This window comes from Bombus affinis, chromosome 5 (genome assembly GCF_024516045.1).
Source record: "Bombus affinis isolate iyBomAffi1 chromosome 5, iyBomAffi1.2, whole genome shotgun sequence".
Classification (NCBI taxonomy): Eukaryota; Metazoa; Arthropoda; class Insecta; order Hymenoptera; family Apidae; genus Bombus; species Bombus affinis.
The window spans coordinates 863,069-889,854 of NC_066348.1; the positions used below are offsets into that span (position 1 = coordinate 863,069).

The following is a 26,786-nucleotide window of genomic DNA, read 5'->3' on the forward strand; positions in this document are numbered from 1 at the left end:
AGAGATATTTAATGCAAAACGTTTGTTAACGTTTAATTTATTTTAACAAAGATAGAGCTACGTATATCTTTATATTGTTTTCTTATTCTTTCACGTGTAACAGGCATTCAATTAATATGATTAAATTATAAACATTTGTATAGTTTATCAAGAATATAAATTCATTCAAGTTTTATTATATTTATTATGTTATATATTTATATATTTTTTAACATATATATATTTATTATATTTACCATATACAAATAATTGAAATAGATTTTATATTTTGCTACATTTCAGTCATGAAACAACTTTTGTTATTTCTGTGAAAGAGTTGAACTACACGTTCAGACACGTTTCAAGGCTATGTGAAGTTCGTATGTGTTGTTGACATGTTCGCCTGGGGCATATTTATCTAATTTTATCTTGCAAGTATTCTTGAATTTCTACAACACGTTGCTGTCTACCATGTTTATTCTGTGCTTAGTCAATGATAGGATACAAAAAAGAATTGCGTGTTAAGTTTATTCTACAGTTTGTCAATGATTTAAATTTATTCAAAAATCGATATTTATAAATTGAAATTTAATTTCAATTCCAACCGTCAGTAGCGCTGCAATCGTATTCTATGCGAAGTCGGTAACGTCGCAAATAACATGGAAATAACAAGTTTATGCAATAATAGGTTCTAAATATAAAGTAAAAAAGTGATTGTTCTTAAATCAATTTCAAGTTGTCAATTTCAAATCATATCTCTGTTAAAAGTAGCGAAGTAAAATAACGCGAAATAATAATTATTATTATTGCTTTTATATCTGCAAACTTGCGTATACATAGTTACATATTACGTTATACATACGCATGGATTTTGTAAAAGACTTTGAATTATTAATTACCAGTAATCTAGTCAATAAGTCGGCAAGTTTGGTTTGTAGGTGCCATGTCAAATGGGTCTGTTTTTAAAATGAATTCATTGATAGGAGGATTAGATATTTAAGGCGATTCTTTCGTTTATTTTGTCCGATTCTCTCAGTCGAACGACACACGGCAATGACATTAATGACACAGTGGGCAGGATGTGATTAATTCAGATTACTCGTCATGTGTGACTCACATTATGTGCATGCGCGCGGTTCAAGTGACGAAAAGAGAGAGAAGGTAACTACCAATAGTACAAGTGCTGTGAATCGCATACACGAGCTGCCACCAGGCACTAAGGTCGCACACACGAGGTTTGACCTTAGCCCCCAATTTGTTTTACGACGATCAAGTTGAGGAAATCGTTTTCGCAGCCTTCTTTATTGCGATAGCTACTCAATGACTATGTCACACAGGTGTATTAACATCAAGTACTATGGCCGTTCCTGATCATATTTTAATAAAGGCTGTAAATATATTTAATTCATACGCTTATCGAAAGACGCATTAAAGTAAATAAAAAATATATTTCTTTAACTAGTTGCCTGTAACAAAAATTTTTTATATTTAGCAAAAGTATAATATAATATTAAATTAAATATTTAAATAAAAGTATAATATTTAAAAAAATAAAAAAATTAAAAATGTAACAACAAAAATTACTATCAAGTAATATGAATTAATAAATATTCCGAAATATTTTTTTACTAACCTATTTAGTAATTAATAACATAATTGAATAAAATTAATTTAACACTAATCTTGCCAGACCCGGTCAGAAGACCGGTTTCAACATTTAATTTAAAATTGTATATTCATTGTTATTTTTTTTTTTGTTCACCTAACTTTATTATTAACATTCTTATATTATCTGATTAATCAATTTCTCAATATTTGTTAATATAGAAATTTACATAAAGTTAGATGTACAAAAGAAATAACAATAAATATGCAATTTTAAATTAAATTTTAAAACTGATCATTTGACCGGGCCCGGTAAGGTTAGTGTTAATATTGGGTTCCTCATTTTTAATATTGGATTTTATCGGTTCAATATTTTCTTATTTCTGTTACAATTATTTCATTTGTTCATGTTTGTCATGTTTGTTTATAATAACAACAATAATAATTAGTCGTTTAAGCTTTTGTTTATAGAAGTAAAAAGCTTAAACTTAAGTTCTGAAATCGAATTTACTTAAGTACATGTTGCAATAGTCTTAAGTAGAACAGTAACTGAATAATCTGAGAGAAACCACCTGCTCTTAAAAACTAGTTGCGTTAAGTCTGAACACTGAACAGTAGATCGCGCCACTGAACTTTGATTACTTTCGTTTATAATGAGAAATCGATATAAACATTATTTTCTTTTTTATTTATTAGAAGTTTCTAAAAATTTGATCAAAGAATATATTTAATCCGTACCTTTATTCACATAGATATATTTTTTAATACGTATCTATGCAAATAAGGCACGTTGCATGTTGTAATCTAATGGCATTAAATTCACTAGTACGTGTTTTTAATTTCCAACTTGTAAGATTCACAAAATATTTGCATTTATTTTTAGGTAATATTAATACTAATATTAACTTAAATACTAATTGATAATTTTTAGGGACTTATTATATAAAACTGAAAAGTTATTATACAGATATATCAATTATTTACTAAAATTGATTTCCATTATCCTTCTTAAATTCACATATCCTTTCTCTTACTAATACTTTAAATGTACAAGTTTAGAAGTAATATTAGAATATCACGTACGACTTAAAATGCAAGGGAAGTACCATACATCCATAATTTAAACATTAGATTACTACCAAGCATTGAAATCTTCATATGCGTCGGTTTAAACAGCCGAAAACCTGTTCAATTCACTTTAACTTGAATACACCGAGACAAAGAGATTGTGTTATAGGCGTGGCACACGAGGGAACATCGTACCATTATACCATAACCATGGGTTATCCTATGCGTTAAAATTATAAATTACTAGGAAATTATTAAAAGTTGAATCTTCTGAAATGTATATAAAGCTTGATTCGGTTAATGATAATTAATATTTGTGAAAAATTCCCATAAGATGATCTAATACGCATCAACACCATGATCCAGCACACTTGCGGCAATGGATAACAACTACCAGGACGATTTTATGTACGTGCATGATTGACACGTCATGGCAATGGACGGTTTGATGACGATAGTGGGGGTTTAAGGAGGGGCAGAGAGAAAGAGAAAGTGGCAAGAAAATAATAGTAGGGAACGAGACAGAGAAGAAGCCTGCACGGATGAAGCGTGTTTAGTCAACCTGGTGGCGCTGGACAACCAACTGTCGGCGGCGGAGAAACTGTTAGCCGATTTCGAGGAACTCACGATTTCGGTGTAGCGAATCTACAGTGCTGTTGGTCGTGTTGTTCCACATACAACTGTGGATTGTTTGTCGTGCGTTCATTATACCAGAATCGCGAAGAAAATCTCAATACGTGGTTAGTGCGTAACTTTCTAGTAGAGAAAAAATTCATTTGAAAACGCGATGGTCAGCAAGGATTCGAAAATGGTCACCCCGGAGATGGCAAATCCCTATCTGAAACCGCCGAGCATGTCAACCAGCCAGTCATTAAAAACCTTTATTTACAACCGTGAGACCGGTGCCTTTTTCGGCAGAACAGCCAGTAGCTGGGGTAAGTTGTGATGATCGATTTAATCGCCGATCGAAATTGTATCGAGTATTCTATTGATTTCGGATTGAAATCGGAGCAATGATCCTTTTCGATCGATTTTTCAAAGATAAATCATTTCATTCTAATGTTGGCTTTATTTCTTATATTTAATGATGTATGCGTACATGGCAATATAGTCCTTGATAAGATGTCAACATTTCAATATTCTTTCTGTTTCGGTAACTTTACAATTCATAACAGTAGATGAATATAATTGCTTTTCCTTTAATTATAATCACTACATATAGATAATTTAGAAATATTATTTTATTATTTTCTATATGTGTTAATAAATGCACATGTAAGTGAACGCATCTCTAGAGAAATGTGCAGAATAATTCACAAAGTAAGATAGAAAATATTTTCAACAAGCACTATACATGTTCGTCATTTTATGTTAAAAACTTGTTTACTTCATATATCATTACTTTATTTGAGTAAACATTGTAAAACGTTAACTATAATGCTAAAAGTATATGTTATTTTCTAAACAGTCTCATATGTTTATTGGTCTTATTTCATGGAAAAAGGAATGAAAAGGAAGAAATAGAAAGAAAGGAACTAACCTTTTTTGGTAACTTTCCAGGCAAGTAAATAGGGACAATAGGTAGAAACTATACTATGATCACTTCGATCAACAAATATATTTTTCTTCCTTATATATAGGAATTATAAAATGTATAAAATAACTATAAACTTTATTTTCGGATATTTTCCCTCCGAAAACAAATTTCGGACTGGCGAAAGTCCGAAAATAAATTTTATAGATATTTTATAAATTTTGTGCAAATACATCAAATGAATAGCAGAATCTAGGACCTATTAATTGATTGAAGGATCATTTTTGTCCGTAAACTTCGGTTTACTAAAGCTAATTTGATCTTTCAATTACTGTTTTAATTAGTGTCGATTTTTTATCTTTTAAAACGACAAGAATGTGAAATAAAAGTTTGAAGGTAAAAGAAACATTGGCAGAAGAAACTATAGTATAAATTTTGTTAATCACGTGTTTAACATATTAAATTCATTTACATTAATATTTCAAAATATTACAAGTGCACGTAGGAATATGTAGGTAATTTTAATTATAAATTCAGAATGCATTCTTCCATACTAAAGAATAAGTGGTATTTTAATTACTTTTTATTTCTAATAATAACACCATTTTTAAAAATGATCTAAATACAAAATTTAAAACGTAAAATATGAATTTGCATAAATATTTGCAGTCTAATTATGGCAACAATTAAGTATCCATTTCATGCTAGTTATTTATCTAGTCATCTAACATTTTAGAAATGACTTGTTTTTGCGCTATATAGATTTAAAAAATTATTTTACAAATAATCGTATTGGACAAAATATAAAAAAGCTACAAGTTTTGTTTTTTATAAATGATAGAATGTGATGTTTTATGTGATATTGCCATATATTTCAATCATTAGGTTGGCATGGTAACAGTTGGAAACACACCCTTCGGAAGGGTAGAACGCCACATTATATCAATGTTGGACGCCATATCGAAACAATGAGATTATCTGTTAACACTCGTTTGATGTTTCCAATATAGAAATCGTATTTGAATTTCCTCTCACCTTATTTACTAATAGAAAATTATATCATGTACCTAACAAGCTATTTCAACCTGCAGATTTAGCTAAATTTACACCCTATATAAAAATATACACGCCATTGTCTATCGTTAGACAAATTTCATAAAATCATTGAAAAATGTACTTTTAGTTGTACGAATATTTTAAAACAAAACATTATATCTATATATATAAATTGCGTTGAGTGTTGAGAAGCAAAGTTGCGAGAAGCAAAATATTATTAATGAGAGAGATATATAATTTCAATCAACCAAGCAGTAGCGTGCCTGGCTCTTGAAAACTGATCTGTAGAGCATCGAGTTACGAATGTTACGATAACTTGTCTGCAGTTGTTTCGATAGTACACAGAAGACCCACAAAAAGCATAGAAAGCTAGAAAGAGAAACGTGAATTTGCGTCTTCTTTCATCTAATTAGCTCAGAAGCCTGTCGTTGTTTTGTAGTTTCTTGCAAATTGTATTCACTGTTAAAATATATCCTCTACGATTTATCCCAACCTTGAGACTAGCCTCGCCGTCATATTATATACCCTTGTATTGTTTCCTCAGTTCTCTTCAACCGCTTAGAATGTTTACTCTGTTGTGTATCTACGTATCGATGTATCATAAACTGCCGGAGTCCTCTTGTACAATTGAACTAACGTTATTAGTGTAATTTTGAAGATCATTAGTACATCATTTTACATTACAAATTGTGCGATTATCTTGTTTAATATAACGTTGTAAAATTGTAAAAGAAAAGGTTATGTCTTGCCATTTGTCAATTCACTAGTATCATTAAAATTAGCAAACTATTATGCAAGAGAGTCAGGTGAAAAAAGATGGATATTTTAATTGAAGTTTCTCATTTGTTTGCAAATAACAAAGTATACATGTACTGTTCCCCATACTAATTATAACAAATAAATAAAAGATATTAAAACATAAAGTTATGTGTTTTAAAAAAGGATCATTGAAATCAAATTGAACTCCTGGAATTAAATTTATAGAATTGTCCCAATTAAATTTAATGAATTAACGAAGAATGTAGATTTGTGAATATCTTAAACTGGACGGAAAGCAAATATAACGATTAAGCACGTGCATGTAACCTTGATTGGTTTGGCCAAAATAAAGGTAACGACAAGAAAAAAAAAAAGGAAGGGAGAGAAAAAGACGGAAGCGCGAAGCGCGGCTAATTCGCGGTGCACACAACGGTTTGTTCGGCTGAATAGCAATTGTTACAACTTCCTTTAGCGCAAACGCGTACAACGAGGTCAATTGGCGTTAAATGGAGGCATTACGGCATTATGTAACTTAGGGCCATTCCGAAGGGTACACCCACGCGACCATATCATACCATAGCTTTCGTTCAGCATCGCTCTCCCGAAAATTTCGAAAATTAATTTCAAATTCGTCGCTGCAATAGTTCCACTCTTCGTTCAAGAGATTTTCTTGTAGGTTCCTGAAATAACAGTTCTAAATTTATTACCTCTATCTCCAAAATCTAAATATGATATAATGATTTGTTTAAGTTTTATATTTATGAAACCTAACATCATTTTAGTTAAGGGAATAATATACCACAAGGTAAGTACAGAAATGGAACCTAAGTAGGGTTTTGCTTCACCTATGAAATATTATAATGAATACTTAGAAGGAGAAGGGGAGGGTAAGGGACAAAAAGGGATGATGTGGCATGAAAAAGTCAGACAAAAACAACGAACAATGTTTTGTGTTTTGAAATAAATATATTTGAACGTTGAAGTTTCGTTTATCATTTATCAACGAGTGAGGAATGAAAGATAAAATTAATATGAACATTTTATTCAAATATGCTTTGAAAACACTTAAGCCTCTTCTTTTTTTACCTTAAGAAGCATAAAATGTAACTTTCTGAGGCATCGATTTACAGTCTTTGTATAATACTTTGCATTTTGATTTATATGCTGTACTTTGGTATCTTGTGTATACTTACAACCAATTGCAAGCAAGATAGATCACACGTACATGTTTTTCATATCAATTTGTTAGATATGTTTCGGAAATCTGCCCGAGGTGCAAGACGTCAAGAGTCAATTGCTATGATTTTTACAATATGCTGACGTCTGGTAGATCTAATAGAATTAATCGGCGCGTGGTGGTACGCCGTGTAATATAGGTTAATTACATTAATCGTTGCCTCAATTCAAAGGAAGATCCAAGCGTGTGGTCAAGTGGAACAATTCAATTATGTACCGATTCAATGTCTCGCAAGGTCGCTTCTCGGATTCCACTCTTCACTAAAATGATCTCTTGAGTAGCGCTTTGGTACCAAGAACTTCTTAACCCTTCTGCGTTCGTACAACTGCTATCTAGTTATTATTACTCGATATAAATTTGAAGTTATGTTTTAAAAGTTTATCGCTCCTTTTACTCGATGGAATGAAGATCGAAGTTTGAAAATGGTAGGTAAATGAGAAGCATATAGATGGGAAAAGTATAAGTAGAATTAAATAGACCACATGTAGACACAAAAAAGATACAAGTTATATTCTCAATACGTAAAATTGAAAAAACATTGTTGCACTCGCGTAATATTTACAGACAATGCGCTTGTTTATGAAGGATTCGATACACGTGAATCATATTTAACAAATCCAATTTGTACTTTACTGTGAATGATACATAGTAATGTGAAACTATGCAAAAGTTGAACGGAAATGTGTATAAATTGAAAACGGAAATATGGAAAATGAGACTCGGATGTAGTACGATACGACGGCTGTGCCGTGTCGTTAATTGCTCCGCTTCAATCCTGGAAATTACTTGGATATTTTTCAATCCTTTTCTAAGCTCGGCGAGTATGAAATAGATAAAATCGGACATCAATGGACAATAATGAAATTTGATACCTTTTTCTTGTAATTAATGGTTTGAACTTGATGAATAATTAAATTTTGTTCTTCAGGTAAAATAGGATTATTCTATTTGACATTCTACGGAGTACTGGCTGCATTGGTTGCAATTTGCTTCTGGGGTTTCTTTCAAACGCTAGATCCAAGGATACCGAGGTGGCAATTAGAACGTTCAATAATCGGAACAAATCCTGGTAAATACACATTTAGCAAAATAATTGCACGTGAATATTTTTACACATAGAAAGTACAGGACAAAACATGATAATTCACGCACTTTGAAGTTTTAAAATAGAAAACTCAACAAAAACGTACATATCAGGTTTTTCTCCTGTGATGTTCACGTGAATGTTCGTTACTGTACATCCTTATTTATAGGATTAGGATTTAGACCACAGCCACCGCTTGAAAATGTAGAAAGTACCTTAATTTGGTACAGAGGAACCGATAGCGAGAACTTTAAATTCTGGGTTGATTCTCTAGAATCGTTTCTGAAAGGTAATATTGGAATATAATATTCTTATTTAATATAATTCATATTTAATTTATAATTATATAGAATGATATTGTGACACGAAACATTTTGTATAATTTCATTTTATAATTAAATGTTACAAGGTAACAGAACAAAGAAATTATGATCAATAATAATTTTTCAGATTACATAACGCCAGGTTCAGTTCCCGGTCTTGGTGCGAATATTAATAAATGTGATTACAATCAACCGCCACCTCCTGGTAAAGTCTGTGATGTTGACGTTAAAAATTGGTATCCTTGCACGAAAGAAAACAAGTATAATTATCATAAATCTGCCCCATGTATATTCTTAAAGCTTAATAAGGTAACATTTTTGGGGCAACGTTAACTTATAGTATCCTTAAAAAGTCTGCTCTTCTATGGCTAAGGTATAAATATATATTTCTAGATATACGCTTGGAGACCGGAATTCTACAATGATACCAATTCGTTACCACAGAACATGCCTGTCGATCTCAGAGAGCATATCACCGGATTAAAGAATACTCGTCACCTTGACACGATTTGGGTATCTTGCGAAGGAGAGAATCCTGCAGATCAAGAAAATATAGGACCAATTGAGTATATCCCACGAAGAGGATTTCCCGGTTACTTTTATCCTTTCGAAAATTCAGAGGGTTACCTCAGTCCGCTGGTAGCTATACACTTCGTCCGACCTCGCAGTAAGTGTTTAAGAAATAGACAAAAATTTCGGACGGTTTTGACTCTTTAGTCCTTTGATGCTTTGACTTTTCAAATGATTAGAGAATTAATTCGATTAATCTGGACAAAGTTATACGAAGTAAATAATTTTCTTTTTACAAAGTTTTTTGAATATTTTTGTATGGAAAAATATATTTTGTTGCAGCTGGGATTTTAATAAACGTAGAGTGCAAGGCGTGGGCGAAAAACATAAAACACAGCCGTCACGACAAAATAGGTGTGGTCCATTTCGAAATGATGATAGATTAATGTCCCCTAAGTACATCTCTCTGGTCTCTCCTTTGTTAGCGTATAGAAATGCAATGTGAATCTCATGTTTTTTTTATTCTTCCACATAGCTGAACATTTTTCAAACGACTCTAGAAGCCGTCAGAAATCGATGACCGCTGCCAAAGTGTGGAAGAAACTTTTGTCAAGTACAAAGTTGAAAGGACTTTTGATGTTTGCACTATCGAAAGTCTAATTTCTATTCAATTTCTACGTACCGAGAAAAAAATGTAAAATTTCAAATCATTTTATGACTTTATACTTCTCGTTTGATTTAGCAGGATAAAGAATTTATAAGAAACTATACGATTAAAATAACGTTTACTCCGTTCAGGATATTAAAAATAATGTATTTATGAAGAAGAAACGAAGTATATTTATTATATATGAAAATAAGCTTCTTTATTGATAAATAATGATTATGTGTTCTAAAGTTATGTTTTAATAATGAATATAGACAATCGTTCTTTACTTAGTGCTAAACCTGAGTATAATATATCATTTCTATGTTACATTTTCAGTTGTATAATTAAGTTGTGATTAATCAATACGAATGTTGGCTTATTCCATATTTTAATTTAATTTCAACCTACTTGCATTAGTTTTGGTTTAAATAATAATTTTTGTCAATTGAATCTCATGGAAGATTGTGTTATATCTGGAATATAAATGGTAAATATTTGATGTTTTAAAACAGATGAATATATATGCCTTAAATTGTTAACATATTGAATGGAAACTAATTGCTTAAGAAACTATATTTAGGCTGCTATATAGATATTATTTTGGAGATTTTTTGTCGCGAAAATTCACATCTATTAATATCTCTTGAGAATAGATCTCTTAAATAAAATAACAAAGATAATATATATATATATATATATAACACGTAATATATATTTTATCTTTGTAAATATATACATATATATTTTTTTCGCTTCTGAAATATGTAAATGTATTATATGTACACATATATTTTTATAGATAAGACTTTTTTCTTTTAAACTACAGATTTTTGTTATCTATTTCAATGATATTAAACATTTACTAAAAACAATTTTTGGAAAGAAAAGACTTTAATATCTGTTTATTGATAGCAACAAGTTATATAAACAAAACTATATACCTATATGACAAACATGAAATTTTACTCAATCTTATTTCAATCTTAGTTAATGTCAATATTTTTATGTTTGTAATTCATGCAATGCGACTATTTAAATTTATTACTGCATTTATTGTTCAATATTAAAATGAGTTAATAAACTATTGCCATAGACATTCTAATCGTGACAGATTATTGGCATGTGTTATTATTTGTCTACAGCATCACATTAAAAATAATGGGTCGATAATGTTTTCTTATGTGTATGAAATTTTTATATAACTTCCATAAAATATTTTAAACATTTTAGTTATTATGAACTAAATGGGCATATGCATGTAAATATGTGGATGGTGTAAATAAATACTTATAGTCAAACGGGCATATGCATATTTTTAAGAATATCATTTAAATGAATGTTTGTAAATGTATTTATATTAATTTACATATATTTATAAGAAATCGGTACATAAAAGTATAGATTTCAATTATTATTTTCTTTTATTATCCCAGTTGGGTCGGGAATAAGTTGTTTTTGAAAATATTTTGGATTGAAAATCAGGACCGTATACTCGATTTACAAAATTAAATTTACATTTATGAACGAATTTATCAAAATAAGACTATATAGTTATAGATTACGTATATCATAATTAGACCCGATAATTAAAGTGAGTTCCGTATTTTGAAAATATTACAACTATATACAGAAAATAAAGTACCATTTTATAGAAGAGGAAATATTATTTTTTTTTTATTTCTGAAGTGCCTCGTTTGAATATGATGAGTTTTTATTCTTTCGCCATTATTTTATCAAATATGGTATTAGCTATATATAATAAATTACAAAATTTAAGATTGTAAGTGTAAAAAAACATCACAGTTTCAGCATATAATTATTATCCCGAATTTGTTCAATTTCAAAAGTTGTTTTTATTTATATGTATAGTTAGATACATCATTATCCTCATCAGCTTAAAACTAGTTCCTAGATAAGTCTGTGTAGTAAACGCTATAAACGACATAAGTACATATATTCAATAAGTACCTATATATATCTAAGTATAATGATTTGAATAATTAATTTGAATGTTGCAGAGTTTCGAGATCTTGATATTTTCCATTGGTCTCTCTTCTTAAATATTGAGTAGATCGTAAAGGATAATCTTAACTTCTTATATTTCTAGCAGGAAAGGTACTGCTATATTTTAGATATTGTTGTAGATTTTATATTGTTATTTAATTGTAATAAAAATATTACTGGGAAAACTATAGAGAAATTCGTAAACGTTTGAGCATAAGGAGAACTTGCAAAAATATTATTGTTCATATACGGAATTATTTATAGTATCTCAAAAGAACATTCTATATAGATTAAAAGATTGATTTCAAATTACTGTTTATTTTGTACCAATTTATTTTTTAATTTGATTGACATTAACTGAAGATTTAAATATAGCAAAAGCAATTCTTTTTGACTTATTATGGAAAAGATACTTAAAAATTATTTATTTGCAATATATATTATGTCTATGTACACGAGCCAATATAAATAAACAACATTGAAAATATAACGAGGTAATGACATGTTGCTTTGCATCTTTCTTACGCCTTGCTATTTATCATGGTAAACCATAAAAAAAATAAAAGATATAATCGCTGTATATACAATGCATTCTTCTTTGTTCGTTTATGTTTACTCGCATAGTTAATGTTATAAGCATCATTAAATGTATAGAACAATTTCATTAATCTCACAAATCTAGTATATTTTAAATATATTTCTCCTTTTCTTTTTATATTTCGAGACAGAATTGCTTTTTCAAAACCATTTAATTTAATTCATAATAAGTACCAGTAGCTACATAATATATTCTCTCTTAAGATATAAACAGTTCATATGAAAAAGAAACTTTTAGTTTAATGAGATAATGTCGATAACGATTTATCTAAATTTTGTCTTTATAATCATAATAAGTGTCGATGATTAATAAATATTTTATTTTGCAGCATATTCGTCAACATTCAATAGTGAAAATAACCATGGAATCAAAATGGATGCATAGCCAATCCAAAATATATATAATAGCATTTTCTGATTGCTGCTTACTCGCCTGTTATATTTATACAAATCCTAATTTTTCAATGTATGTTTCTAATTTACCAAAATTTTATCGATTGGTTTTTCCAAATTTACAGCGTACGTAAGCATCTTGTATTCCAGCTGCTGCATGATTTTATTTTGCTTTTTGTACAAATGTAAGTATGATCATTCGTCGATCATAAGTTCAAAATGTACCATGCCATGTTGCTGATCTTTGCTTGCATCATGTTTTATATTCTTTGCCCAAGCTCGACATTTCACATTGATTATTTGGTTCCCTGAAAAAGTAAATGACAATTTTTTAATAAGCCTATCGAAAAAGGGTACTATACGAAGATCACAGTAGATAAATATACTAAGTCTATTTATATAAATATATTTTATGTTCTTCCCCTGTAATCTTCATAATATGTTATGTATATCTTCATATATCAAACTATTAGATTCGAGCTTCCCAAATTTGAAGTGTTTCGATATTCTGAAACATCTCTATTCTTGTTTTCATGTTATCTGAGGCTTAAAATATTATATCTTGTAAGAATCTTGCAGTGCATTGTTCATAAATGTAATTCTATTGCACCGTATTGCTTGTGTATAAAGGTGTATTGACTAATGAAGTCAATTGCGAGACGAGACAACATGTGTACGTAATTTTAAAACTGTTTGGCCGATGACACCTTTCATGTCACGATGCACTGGATTTTACTGGTTTTAGCTGGAGCGTATCATTTGCTTACTGTACACACAAGCAGGTCGGTCAATAGGTAAGTAACTAGTTAATGAAATATGAGAACGATCTGTAATCTTATTTTATCAGCTGAAAACCGATCACTTCTCATGTGTCTCGGAAATTAACGAAATGTTATGATTTCAAAATTTAGAAACTTTATATTGAATATCTACTTCGACATGTATTTACAAGATAAAGAGGTTTGGAATTTCATAATCGTATTTAAATAGTAAAGGTTTCAAGATTTGGAATTTCATTTCGAAGATTTCCTCCAACGATGAGGTCTAAACAACAACGATGAGGTTTAAACAATAAAGAGTTGCAGATTTGAAACTTCATATCGAAAATGCCTTCTAAGATGTATTTAAACAATAAAAAGTTGTAATCTACTTACTTGCTGGCCGAAGGAAATGCACAGCAGCAACGGGACTTAAATAACCAGGAATATTTTGGTATGGATAATAATATCCTGGAAATCCGTGACTTTCGGGATAATAGTTCAGTTCACCAATTATTTCATTATCATGAGGATATGCACCTTCGCAAGATACCCACACGGTATTTAGCTGCAAGAACAAAAGAAGTAGGTATAAAATGCTATACTAATTGGCAAATTTTATCTTTATACATTTCTCTGCCTATATTTATTTTATATAATTTGTTCTATATTCAAATATATTCAATCATTTTTGCAGTACTTTTGAAATGTGTTTTAAATATCAACTGATACAATTAACTGACCGACTAACTAACCCATGAACTGTTGATTGATTTAATATGTTGCACAAGATTTGGTGGCATATCGCTCGGTAAATCTTTGGTGTTGTTATAATATTCTGGCACCCAACCATATATCTGAAAAGTAACATGTTCATAAATTAGTTGATATATACAGGCAAACATTACAATAAGTATGATAAAATAATACCAAATAAAGTTCTACGTTAATTACGATTTAAATTCGATAAAGTCGTTCAAATTATTTTTAATTATTATTTTTTGCATGACCAATAAAGTGTATTATTGGTGGAATCAGTAAGTAATAGAACCATAATATACCCTATTTAATTTAATAAAGACACAAGGAGCTGAGTTGTTGAAACCATATTGCTGACTAGGTGAGCAGGGTCCCCAGTTGTTCACATCAACTGCACAAACATGCCCAGGCTTAACTGGCGTGTTATAATTACAAATCTGTTGATTTCTACCACCATTTGGTAATGTCGACGAATTAATATATTCTACGGAAAATGAGCACTATTAATATCGTGATAATTCTTCAACATGTAAGTATTTAATTTAATATACGATATATTATATAGCTAACAAAATTATTGGTTAATGTAGTCATTCTACTATCGATATATGTTATAATTTACCTTCTAAAAATTTATCTAATAAGCCCGTCCACTTCTGCACCGAGTTGGGATCTGACGAACTATACCAAATTAAGGATCTTTCATCAGTGTTTTCGGAAATCGGCCGAAATCCTAGGCCTATGAACAATTAAAAATATCCTACTGTTAGTCGTTATATAATAATGATATTCGCGGTACTTTCTCAAATGGTGAGTAAAACAAATTATACAAGATATTCTACCTAAGCATGAGTAAATTAAACATCTCCGTTATTTTCAAGGATATGAAAAAGATTTATTTGCAAAAGTGATATTGTATGGAGAAGACTATGCTAGTAATCACTTTTTTGTAAGTGGGAGATTTATGGAAATTTCAAGGTCAGCATTAGCTTTTTGAATTATACGTGAATAACATAAAGTTAAATATATCATTTTGTTTTATACGATCGATGCGTTTGTTATGCATGTACTTACTATCTTTGATTATCGAAATTAGTGTTCGATTTTCATGCAAGCGACCAGCATGATATAAGGAATAACGAGCTGATTTTCACTTTTATGAAGTATACTTATATTTTTTCAAATATATAGTAGAGAATATATAAATTTACCTGGATTAGTTCCTATTATACTTTCCTCCAGAATCCACCTTGGTTTTTCATAACTTAGTGTAGCTAACAGTCCTTTCATGCAAATAGCAAAGAGCAAGGCCAACACGCTGAAGAAGCAAGCATAGAATGCTCCAGTGATGGCTGGAATAAAATAGAAAATGGATCTGTTAACTAAACGATTGTTTTATATTATTGTACTCAATAAATTAAGGAAGAAGTTTCAGCTATTTCTATTCCACTTTATTACTAAATACTTTGTACGTGAAAATAATTTACCATTATGTCCTAGGTTACTTGGTGCAATAGACGCAACTTGTATGAATGAAATATGCAAATTATTTCAAATAATTTTAGCTTTTCATTTTACGTAATACAGCCTTAATAGTTATAAAAGCACGTGGCCTCGAAAATTTTCATGATTTCAACGATTGAAAGGAAAATATTTAAAGCGTGGGCACTGTGCCAAAGTCTGATCTAAATATAGTTCCTTTTTTAAGAGTAGTATACGCCACTGTGATGGTTACTTCTGCTTCTTGTTCTTGATCGCGAACAATTTCTAAACGTATATTCATTTTCTATATATATATATATAATTAAAGTTGATAGTACTCGAATATTAATTAAACGGCAGAAATTAAATTGATTACATTTTATCGCTATAGATAAAACTGACTATATTTAATTAATATACTATTGTTTCAATAGCATTCTATTGCTAAAATGAAATATCAGAAATTAAAGTAAAGTAGAACAATACTGCGTCTGAAAATAGTGTGGCAAGTGTAGATATAATAATTATAGGCTCGGAAATCCATATTTATCACAGTGGCTCAACCTGTTCTACAGGATACGGAATAATCATTGTGTGTGTACACTGCATACATATAATGAAACATTTACAGATTCAAAACACGTTTCTTGTTTCGGTTGAATGACACGAAATGGGCAAAAACCTGATTGCAACGTTTTACTAATTGTTAAAAATATTGGCATATCCAGGCAATTTGTATTTTACGTAAATTTTATACTTTATTGATAGACGTAATATGTAGGCAAGAAAATACATCGATGTTAAAATTGATGTTAGCCTTACGTACAATGACACACGAGAAAAACAGCCTTTCGAATGTACTGTTTTGCAATTCTTATTTTCTGTTTTGAATGGGAGGATGAAGAATATTTTTTCGTCAACATGTTCGCTAGTGGGTCTGTGCGTACGGTAACTAAGTAAATTCGCAGTAATTGCAGTAGTTAAAACTTCCTATCTTTTTTTCCATTTCCAGGGCTCAATTTATTATTTGTCGACTGAGTCGCAAAATTTAACGACACTGGGAACACGTGTGGCTATTTACGCATACGTGCTAACAACATGAAATACGAGTGTTTAAAATTCAAATTACTTCGGCCTTTATTTTTCCTGTTCATTTATACATCTGATACATTAATAGGACAGGAAGATTGTGGTTCAAACATCATTGCTTCAAGATAGTTGAAATAGTAAGAATTAGGATCGAATATTCTTTATTTGACGTGAAAATAATACAAAATATATCAAATAATTATTTCGAATAAAGTAAGAAATATATTTGAAGATGATATTCTTTGCAAATAAATTCCAAAATCTTATCCGAGAAATAAATTATTTTACAATATGATTTTTTGTAACAGATATTATAAGTATCGCATTATATGCTCTTACCGCATTAGAAGAGATTAGAAGCATTAATATCAATAAATCGTGACAGAAGTTACTTCCGCTCTAATAAATCTTATTCTTTCTTCTTCTCGCTCGCCTGTTCTTTCACTTTCTCCTTTCTTTTCTCTTTCTCTTTTCCACACAGAGAAAATCTGATAAAAGTAAAAGGTATAAACATGTTTTCAAGATAAATCCACTTACCCGTCACCGAAAGTTACAAAACCAAAAAACAAGTTTTGTAATGTACCTACTGTATATTTTCTATTTAATTTATTGGGCAATTTATTATCTCCCAAATTGAGGAATATTCTGCGTGGATTTTAATAAACTTTGTACACCAAGCTTATTAGCTTATTAAATGTTATTGTTGTAGCTTATCGAATAAATTTTGTACATCAAGCTTTTATTTATTATTTTTATAAAAAAATAAATATCCATGAGTTCTATCAAGGCTGATAAAAATAATATAAATTTACATAAACCGATCTTGATAAAATTATACCCAATTCTATCGCGCGAAACAAGTAGAATGGTATGTATCGATATCGAAGGTTAATACCTATAGATATACATAGATGATAATTCGCGTAGGTTTCGAATGATTTATAGCAGAGATTATATAAACCTTCAATTTAAACTTAATATATAACATCGATATACACACGCATACACGTCACAGAACATCAATTATTTTTAGCATATTTAACACTAATATTGACATTTTACTTGAGTTTTAAAAGACGAAAATAACTATTGCATTAATATTGGATTAAATGGAATTGTACGACTAAATTATGCTATAAATCGGTTGTAACTTTTCAAACAGGTACTGAGACTCCAATATGCAGTTATTCCTAATGCAGTTTTGATTACGTGTTCGGTTAAATATATATTCAGGAGCAGCATGCACATGTTTCTTTGCTCGATAAACTACTCAGGACTTGAAGTTGATTCTGGAAAAGCTTGCTTTTTTGCTATCAGATCTATAAAAAAATACATTTTTTTGTTGATTGATTGTTTTGATTTATTTTATCCGATAAAAGATCGATAAAAAAATGTGTATGAGAAAATTTGATATACGATCCGAAATTATTCGACGCAATAAAAATTCAAATTTTTGCTTCCCATTAATCGATGTTCGCGTCTTACGCTCTAAAATAAACTTTATGTAAAACTTAGTCTTCGTGAACCTGAATTTATTACGTACATACATACAGGTAATGTTTGAAATGTAATTTAGAAATGCTTGGTTGCTGCTAGTCATCTATATTATGTTAATACGTTTTAAGGTTCGTGTATTATTTGCGTAATCCCGCTGTGGAAACTTTCCACTTTCTTTTTTAATATTGAAGGAATTTATCGATGTACTATCGTATGTCACCAGATATGTAAATTATCCACCGTTAGGTATTCTGTAATTAAAGGGGAATATTACTCAGATAGCACTACAAGATAAGTTGTAGCTAGTGGCTATGTACCGTGTAATTATTTTAACCTATCGGTATTTAAAAGTACAGCAGTTTAAGCGAAAAAATGATTGTGATTTATCTTCTATATAAATAATTTAAGAAAACGAACAATTGTCGAATTAAGAATGCAATATAAAATATTGTGTATTTTTCGTAGTAGTTATAAAAATTCAACGTATCTGTGTGTTACTTCGTTCTATTTTTCTTTTCTTGGTTTTCGCTGACTGAAATGCAACAAAGTTTGTAGTTATATGAACGTATCGAAGCGGCTTAGAAACAAATAAAGTAAAGTGAACAAAGTAGAGAAAGATATTTAAACTATTCTAAACGTGTATCAGAATTGATCATTATCGAAACTAACAGTGCGTTTTTCAGCATTGTGATAAAGTAATGAATTAAAGTTCAACGAAGCTTTAAAAATTTGTGTAAGAATCTGTATAAGTGTACAAGCCGGATTAATATAATTTCTACTTTCTTATCGTAACTAATACAGAGCAGTCGAGAGTTTCAATACCACTGATAACAATTAAACCTGTTAGTATTATATATAGTACGTCTTTCAGCTATCTTAGAACTTTTTATTTAGTTCGAGCTAACGCGAATTCTATCGTTTCTTTCATTCCGACTTAATCTCGCCGATACTTATTTCCGGTCTTCTTATTATTACAAACAACACACACACACACACGCGCGCGCGCGCGTGTGCGCGCATGAATCTTTGATACATTTTACAATATATCAAAAACAGAATACGAATGTGCGTATTTATATAAAATGCATTAAATTTCTCTTTTGAATAAGCGCGAAAGACAGTCGGATTATGAGAAACATCGAGAATACTACGAACTCATCCCGTTGGTATGTAACAAAGTCAAGGAAGCCCTAATTCTCGGTACTTGATTTAAACATTCAGCTTGACTTCACGCTTATCTCGCTGACATAGGGGTTAAGAATTTCAAAAATGATTTATCACTAAAAGGTTACTAACATATAAAATAATATAACAATATCAATTCGAATTAAAACGACGGAGCACAACAGGATCGAAATGCGTCTATGTAGCTCGAAGCACATGCTATTCATGCGCTCATATAAACATACCGTTCGTTCAATGGTCTCTAATTATTAAATTATAAGAGAATAATTACCCCATTTCTTCCCCGTGTGGCCGCAGTAAGTGCCTTCGACTGGATCGTGAATGCAATCTCGGAGAGCTTCCCAGCGCGTCTTTTGGTCGGGTGCTCGCTTGTAATCGATCTCATAAGTACCATTCTGCAATTGCTTGCCCGGCATGTTCGTCTCAGCGACTATCTCGTGTAACACTTGCGCAACTCTATCACTCGATTTTAACGCGAATCTCTCGATAAAAATACCTTTCGATCGCGTCTCAACGTTATATTTATTACGTATGAAAAACGGACCTAGTATGAAAAAATGTAAGCTCGGTTCGTCTCGTTCAGCGAAGCTGTATTCCGCTTGAGCTGAAACAGCTCACTACTCTCGCTATCTCGGAGACAGCTAAGCGATACCGCGTGTATCCAAGCTCGGTAGCGGTGGCGCAACCACGATCGGTCGCGGCCCTACGTCTACCGATCGAGTAGTGGGAAACGCTAAGATATATCAGAGAGCCCACACTCGTTGCTTTATGGTTGACTCACACCTAGACACATCGAGAGCTCCTTCCCCCGGGTATTGTTTCATATCAATCGATCAGTCTCATGACTGGATCACTATTTCACCGGATAATATACGTATGCAATATTTTCTTATCGGGTAAATAAAGCTACATAGTCGTTAGACCGGATGTTACGCGCGAATCGAAGATCGATTTCCTCCACTATTCCTCTCTTCGAGACTATCCCATTATTATAGTAATTTTATTTGAATTATTTAACCTTGCTATATTCTTCTTACTTCTTCATCGTGTTTGTATCTCTTCGAAGTTCTGTCCCGCGATTGAATTGGCGTTAAAACGGTTATAATGGAATGTATTGAACTTTGAAAGCCCCTGTATAACGCTCGTAACAGGACGATCGTAGTATGTCCTCGTTTACGGAAAATACCGCTTAAACATCGTTGATATTTTAATATACAGTGAATACACAAGTAAATCACCGAGTATTTTCTTTACGTCATTTATATCGATGCAATACATGCGTACTAGATTTATGGAAATTATCAAGAATTCGTACTATTCTGTGTAATCGATTAATAAGCTATTTTATTATAAAGCAGATGATGGCTTTTAAAATTTACATTTAAATTGTAATTTCTATTATCACTTACTAGCTGTTAAATTAATAGGACAAACATAATTTTTTCGTAACTATGTTCGAAGTAAAAAGAGTATTTACTATTCAAACTTACTCTACAAATTGCTATCTTATATTTTTAATCGTCGCCGTCAATTTCATTCGCAATTTCTTAAATAGTGATTTATTAATACGTATTGTACCTTGTTTTCATTCGAATGATACGCGCCAATTATATCACGAGATATTAGATTTTATCTTTTCGATTTTAGATTATGCAATCGCGTACAGATCAGAAGCAGCGAAGGTCAAACTATTTCACGTGTTTCTTATCGTAAGATACATAAAACATACCGTGGATCACGCTTTACTGTAAATTGGATTTCACACGTTTTAGTTGGAATGAATCTCTCTGTATGGCCACGCATAAGATCGAATATTATTGCAATTAAATGACAAAAATTGAATTGCCGACGAGCAACATTTTTTCTTCGCATTTATCTTTTATATCCTTATACCTATTTAAAATATTTCGTACGATTTTTTATACCATAAAAATTGCAAAAAATTCTTATCGCCTTCCATGATTGTATAGCGAATTTAATTCCCTAATAAAAAGTTAACTTATCATTAAACAAACGAATTATTAGAAATAGTAAATTTCTCTCTTGTTTTACCTGTCATTATTTGAAAATCTAATGAATAACGGCGACATTGTTCGATATTGTAAGCCCATAAATAACATTCCACTGTCACTAGTCTATTTCCTGCGGTAATTGCAAAAATAATAATAATACATAAGTTTGCGAAATAGAAGCTTCATACTTACGTGTTAAATTTCGAAATTTTAATGCGACAATAGGGGAGAGATAACCTGGTTGTCCGGTAAACGGAAAATATTGAACTGGAAATGCAGGATTTGGAATGTATTCTATCTCTCCGATGTGTTCTTTATCAACGTTATTTGCTCCATCGCATGATAACCAAATGTAAGGCTTACAAAAAATGCATTTAAATATTTCGCTTATATTTAATAAGAGAGAATATGTACAATTAATATGTATAATTAATAAGAGAGAATGTATTCGTAAACATAATAAGTAGAAATAAAAGAAATAAAATTATAGTAATAGTAATAATTATAGTAGCTTATTTACTAAATGAAACCTTTGTAGATTTTCGTACTGCTTTCTTCAATTTATCTGGCATATGATCTGGCAGATTCGAAGAATTATTATAATATTCAGGTATCCAATCGAACCTCTACAACATATATATATATATTATATTATATATTAATTTGAATATTAATTATGATATATATCATATATTTGAATGTGTGCATTTTTCACACTTAAAAATTGTTTATAAATGCAGATATAAACATCCGCAGTTTATACTTATGAGAAAATTACTTTATTAAATTTAATAAGAACACAAGGTTGGAACGGTTTTGTATATCCATATGGAGGCTTGCTACAAATTCCAAGAGATTTTATATCAAAAAAGCAAGGTTTTTTATTATGATTTGTCTTTGCATGTTTATTTTGACAATATAAGTCATAGTTCGACATATTCTTATGATATTCTAAAATAAAAAATGTTAAGAATTATAAGAACTTATAAACAAGAATGAGTAAAAGGTGAGAGATGTTACAAATAAAAATAATATATATATATATACACATGTATTTCGCAAGATACCTTGTAAAAAATCAGATAAGGCTCGTATATATCTGTCCGGTCTGGTGCTGCTAAGTAAATTGCTCACGGCAATAATAGGTGATGCAGCTGATATGCTGTTTGGTTTAAAAACTATTCCTTTAGAAAGATTTTACTTAATATGAGCGTCCATATTGGGTGCATTATTAATTAATTTAACATTATTCTTGTAAATAATCTTGTGACGAATCAAGTTACAAGAATAAAATATATCCATTATTGCAATATTATACAGGATAAAGATTTATTGAAAAATAAATTATTTGATTTCTATGTTTGCAAATAATTTTTGCAAAATTATTTTGTTTTAATATTATTGATACCTGGACTACCAAAAGCAGAACGGGAAAGACGTACGCTCCTTGCGGAAATAGATTGTGTAATTTGACCAGAGTATTGAAAATATGGTCTATCTAGCTTAGAAACATAATCTATACTGATCTTCATTTGTATTGCGAATATTGATCCCAAAACGGCAAAGAAGAACAAATAAAATATTCCTAGTTGACCTACATTTCAAATATATGTTTTACGTTAACACGTTTAATCGCACAAGGCTATATTCTCCATGAATCATAACATAACAGAGCGTACAAAAACCGGATGTAACTAAATTAATACAATGCATCAGTCGTCACATTTATTTCTATGTTCATCTCATAAAATTTTATTTTTTCCGAACTATGCTGAGTTATGTGAACAGAAATACTAAATTATAGCATAAAATAAAACTAGAATGCTTGTTCGAATTATTTATGATATTATTATGATTACCCCATTCTTTCGCTGTTCTGTCAAGAAATGCCTTTCGATTATTATCCCAAATAAACCGCAGAAAGTTTCGAAGAGGTCCTAAATCGGGTTGCGGTATTCGACTTTTATAATACTCTTCATCATGTAAAATTACCATATCGAGGACTGATTTATATCTTCAATTTGAAGTTATGAGAGGAAAGTTGACGAAAAAGTTATTCTAGTTTTTGAAGTTAGTTATTTTTAACAATCTTTCGTGCATTTATTTTGAACTGACTTCAAGGAAAGATACATTTTCGCGCGATACATAGACAGATTTAAATATTTCAGTGAACAAATATATATGTGTTAGAAATAATTCCATAATTTGCATATATAATAGTGTTAAGGAAATATATATGAGTAATATTTTTATCATTAATTAAACTTTCCTTACATTGTACATATTTTAAACATTTTCTTTTCGATATGATACAGGAGGGTTCCTAGAATTCGTTAGAAATAACGTTAAACCAGTTAAACATAGTAATTATATGAGAATTCTCCTTAAATTGTAAGGTGGCCTACATAGTTGGATATCGCATGTATCTTCGATTCCATGATTCGCGTCAGTTTCGGGTAGTTGGATTGTTACGGTATGGCTGATGTGGGTCTAAGTTTAGATGACATAATTAAAAAATCAAAATCATCAGGAATGAGAAGCAGAGGTGGAAGGTGAGACAATTTAAAAAAATCAGTAATAAATTTGACTCTATTGTGACTGCTATATTATCGATTTCTTCATAACCTTAAAAAAATGAGTTTGCAATTATCAAAAAGAAAATTTCGTTTTTAAAATATTATCTGGCAACAATTTTCAAGATTTTTCATTTCATGCATAATATTGCTTTTTTTTTTTATCAATTTTTCTGTTATTTTATTGGTTCGACAGATTTATTTCATAATTTGTGATTAATGAAAAAATACATTTTAAGTTGGAAGCTTTTCTATAGTATTGTCAGGAATGATTAAAAATTTGTATTATTTTTTTACAGACTTGTAAATAATCGTTATTTATATATATTTTCTTATTATTTCGTTTCAATAACATACATAGCAATTACTATTTACTATGAAACAGTGTTGTAATCTGATTAACATTTGTTTATTAATATCTAACCTTAGTCTGTATGATTATTAGTATTTCAGTATGACATTGTATTACGCGAACATTTATTCTTAGAAATGTATTACAGAAATTAAATATAATGAGCATGAAAGTTAACTGTCACTTTCCCATGTTCTATGTAGTATCCGAAGAGGTATTAATAGGGGTGCACGTGCTAATGGTTCACTAAGAGGACGAGGTTCACAAGTTATTACTGATGCACGATTTAAAATTATACAAAAGAATCGGGAGAAACTTACAGATGCAAGAGATAAACTTGCAGAAATTGCCAAACAAAGTGATGCCAGATTAAAGTTGGATAAGATTCGTGCATCACAGCTTAAGAAAATAAAAGCACAGATACCTGGGATATCTCAAAAAACAGGTCGTAATGGAAGACTGTCTTTATCAACTAATAAAGTGCCTCCAATTATGCCACATACCGTAGCACCAAATATTCCAAATAATTATATGCCACCATCTACTAGGGCAGTGGGTTATAGGTCACATCCAATTGCAGAAACTCATTACATGGGAGATATGAACATGGATTTTATTGATGGTACAAAGAAAATTGGTATACATATTTAAATTGGTTTGCAGTGATCAATGTGCAGGATTATTTAATGTCTTTCTGTATCTTAGATTATATGATGGAGTCAGCACCTTTAAGAAGAACAGTAAGTAACGAATATGCTCCTACACCACCCCCACCTCCTCCAGCTTTCAGTATTAAACCTACATCTTCATACACATGGGTAAAACCAACAAGCAGTAACGTAATAAGAATTGTACCTTCTCGTAAACCTGACGATGATCGAGAACGTGAAAGAGCAAGAGATTATAAAGTTATTGCACGTTTTCCAATGGTAATTGTTGTTACATATACTGCTGTTTGTCATGTTAGTTCTTTAATTTTGGACTTTAAAATTATTTGTAATTAATGATTTCAGACAAAACCTGCTTCTCCCTCATATAAGGAAGATTGGACTTTTGGTACAAAGTCAAGGTATATTTTTTTTATTGATTTTGTTCAAATTTATTGTAACAAATAAAATAAAAAAATATGTAACAAATTTCATTTTATTTTATTTTATTAAATAAAATTTGTTACATATAATATTTGACTTATTGTTACTTTTACAGGACTATATTAGCAGAAGATGCAACAGATTCAAAGTATTATGATTCAAGAAGTCATAGAGATATTGGAGTAAAATCAAGACTAGATTCAGTTCCGAGTAAATCGCGAAATATAGGTGTTTTACCTCGATCCAAAACAAGCTCCACTTCGTCATCACAATCAACTGGTTATCGGATTGTAGTATCAAATTTACAAGCAAATGTCACTCAAGAAGATATCAAGGTATAATCAAGTCAGGAGCATTAAGCGTATTTTATTCTAGCTCAACTAAAGAAGAAATATTCGTATATTACAGGAATTATTTGAGGATGTAGGAGAATTATTAGTATCCAGATTAGTACGACCAGGTACAGCAGAAGTAATTTATAAAACATTAAAGGATGCTACTAAAGCTGTTGAAACTTATCATAATAGACAATTAGATGGACACCCTATGAAGTGTCTCCTTGTAAATCCACGACCAAAAAATAATCCAACTGGACCAGCCGTTAGGTCTCTTACAGAGTAAGTATAATATTTTGTTATTATGACGAAATACTATTATGGGAAAAGAAGATTAAGTGAGAGGCTTTGTCATATTTTGTTATGACTACGAAGTTTGAGTAACGAATAAATATTTCCATTTTTTATGTACTTTTATAGATCCAGAAGAAGTGTTAGTTCAAGTTATGTACAACCAAGTTTAGGAGCAGTACACCGTGCATTGTTCGATGATTCTTAATCAAATATATTTCAATTTTAATCATAAAATGCCATATATAATGGTAAAAGTTTTTATTCTAAATATTTTTAAAAGAGAAGGAAATAGAAAAGGAATCAAGAGATTAAATGATGTGTACTGAGAACACACATTTGGAGAAAGAAGTTCTAACTGGAAATTGTATTTATAAAATTTCATGTATCCTATTTTTAATCTATATTACAATTGAACGAAATTAGCTCAATAGCAAATGAATTAAATGTTGTTATAAAGGACAGACACAAGAATGCTTATTGTACATTTAATATAGTCAAATAAAACAACAAGCATTTAGGAATTTTTAATACTTCGTATTACGTTGTCAATGAGATCTCGAA

General features: G+C 30.4%; 4 protein-coding genes and 1 long non-coding RNA gene across 7 annotated transcripts; 3 read left to right on the forward strand and 2 right to left on the reverse strand.

Annotated features, from left to right (window-relative positions):
• The first annotated feature begins 3,175 nt into the window (after positions 1 to 3,175).
• LOC126916234 (sodium/potassium-transporting ATPase subunit beta-2-like) lies at positions 3,176 to 10,906 on the forward strand. The gene is made up of 6 exons (XM_050721789.1): positions 3,176 to 3,587; positions 8,167 to 8,307; positions 8,492 to 8,611; positions 8,773 to 8,954; positions 9,039 to 9,312; positions 9,498 to 10,906. The coding sequence occupies exons 1-6, from the start codon at positions 3,440 to 3,442 to the stop codon at positions 9,599 to 9,601; spliced, it is 969 nt and encodes a 322-aa protein (XP_050577746.1). The 5' UTR covers positions 3,176 to 3,439; the 3' UTR covers positions 9,602 to 10,906.
• A 727-nt stretch (positions 10,907 to 11,633) lies between these two features.
• On the reverse strand, positions 11,634 to 20,290 carry LOC126916233 (sodium/potassium-transporting ATPase subunit beta-2-like). 2 transcript variants are annotated; one of them, XM_050721787.1, is made up of 8 exons: positions 19,840 to 20,290; positions 15,803 to 15,838; positions 15,527 to 15,667; positions 14,938 to 15,054; positions 14,618 to 14,799; positions 14,312 to 14,413; positions 13,953 to 14,124; positions 11,634 to 13,106 (listed from the first exon to the last, which is right to left on the reverse strand). In XM_050721787.1, the coding sequence occupies exons 1-8, from the start codon at positions 19,982 to 19,984 to the stop codon at positions 12,994 to 12,996; spliced, it is 1,008 nt and encodes a 335-aa protein (XP_050577744.1). In that variant the 5' UTR covers positions 19,985 to 20,290; the 3' UTR covers positions 11,634 to 12,993. The 2 variants fall into 2 exon arrangements, with proteins under 2 accessions (XP_050577744.1, XP_050577745.1); XM_050721788.1 differs by lacking the exon at positions 15,803 to 15,838 and having other exon boundaries at positions 19,840 to 20,287.
• Positions 14,981 to 15,531, forward strand: LOC126916242 (uncharacterized). Its single transcript, XR_007710503.1, has 2 exons — positions 14,981 to 15,125; positions 15,197 to 15,531. It is a non-coding gene; the product is annotated as an uncharacterized LOC126916242 (long non-coding RNA).
• Positions 20,291 to 21,263: 973 nt separating the features above from the next.
• LOC126916241 (sodium/potassium-transporting ATPase subunit beta-1-like) lies at positions 21,264 to 23,992 on the reverse strand. The gene is made up of 7 exons (XM_050721803.1): positions 23,440 to 23,992; positions 22,989 to 23,174; positions 22,648 to 22,764; positions 22,359 to 22,531; positions 22,111 to 22,206; positions 21,773 to 21,938; positions 21,264 to 21,710 (listed from the first exon to the last, which is right to left on the reverse strand). Exons 1-7 carry the CDS (start codon positions 23,573 to 23,575, stop codon positions 21,574 to 21,576), a joined length of 1,011 nt encoding a protein of 336 aa, XP_050577760.1. The 5' UTR covers positions 23,576 to 23,992; the 3' UTR covers positions 21,264 to 21,573.
• On the forward strand, positions 23,970 to 26,753 carry LOC126916228 (polymerase delta-interacting protein 3-like). Of its 2 annotated transcripts, none has more exons than XM_050721778.1 (7): positions 23,970 to 24,132; positions 24,709 to 25,142; positions 25,211 to 25,434; positions 25,519 to 25,574; positions 25,712 to 25,931; positions 26,005 to 26,213; positions 26,352 to 26,753. In XM_050721778.1, exons 1-7 carry the CDS (start codon positions 24,056 to 24,058, stop codon positions 26,428 to 26,430), a joined length of 1,299 nt encoding a protein of 432 aa, XP_050577735.1. In that variant the 5' UTR covers positions 23,970 to 24,055; the 3' UTR covers positions 26,431 to 26,753. The 2 variants fall into 2 exon arrangements, with proteins under 2 accessions (XP_050577735.1, XP_050577736.1); XM_050721779.1 differs by having other exon boundaries at positions 24,709 to 25,127.
• Positions 26,754 to 26,786: the final 33 nt, after the last annotated feature.

What these genes read in the sequence shown, in the direction of transcription:
- LOC126916241 (XM_050721803.1), bottom strand. Translation starts at nt 23,575, where the DNA reads ATGGTAATTTTACATGATGAAGAGTATTATAAAAGTCGAATACCGCAA. An exon ending in CAGAACAGCGAAAGAATGGG is followed by an intron (nt 23,175 to 23,439) that starts GTAATCATAATA and finishes TTTGAAATGTAG; the next exon opens with GTCAACTAGGAATATTTTAT. An exon ending in CAGTACGAAAATCTACAAAG is followed by an intron (nt 21,939 to 22,110) that starts GTTTCATTTAGT and finishes ATTTTTTGTAAG; the next exon opens with CCTTACATTTGGTTATCATG.
- LOC126916233 (XM_050721787.1), bottom strand. Translation starts at nt 19,984, where the DNA reads ATGCCGGGCAAGCAATTGCAGAATGGTACTTATGAGATCGATTACAAG. An exon ending in ATTAGATAAATTTTTAGAAG is followed by an intron (nt 14,800 to 14,937) that starts GTAAATTATAAC and finishes CATTTTCCGTAG; the next exon opens with AATATATTAATTCGTCGACA. An exon ending in GCATTTCCTTCGGCCAGCAA is followed by an intron (nt 13,107 to 13,952) that starts GTAAGTAGATTA and finishes TTACTTTTTCAG; the next exon opens with GGAACCAAATAATCAATGTG.
- LOC126916228 (XM_050721778.1), top strand. Translation starts at nt 24,056, where the DNA reads ATGGCTGATGTGGGTCTAAGTTTAGATGACATAATTAAAAAATCAAAA. An exon ending in ATGAGAAGCAGAGGTGGAAG is followed by an intron (nt 24,133 to 24,708) that starts GTGAGACAATTT and finishes TGTTCTATGTAG; the next exon opens with TATCCGAAGAGGTATTAATA. An exon ending in TGATGGTACAAAGAAAATTG is followed by an intron (nt 25,143 to 25,210) that starts GTATACATATTT and finishes TCTGTATCTTAG; the next exon opens with ATTATATGATGGAGTCAGCA.
- LOC126916234 (XM_050721789.1), top strand. Translation starts at nt 3,440, where the DNA reads ATGGTCAGCAAGGATTCGAAAATGGTCACCCCGGAGATGGCAAATCCC. An exon ending in CAGAACAGCCAGTAGCTGGG is followed by an intron (nt 3,588 to 8,166) that starts GTAAGTTGTGAT and finishes TTTGTTCTTCAG; the next exon opens with GTAAAATAGGATTATTCTAT. An exon ending in TATTCTTAAAGCTTAATAAG is followed by an intron (nt 8,955 to 9,038) that starts GTAACATTTTTG and finishes ATATATTTCTAG; the next exon opens with ATATACGCTTGGAGACCGGA.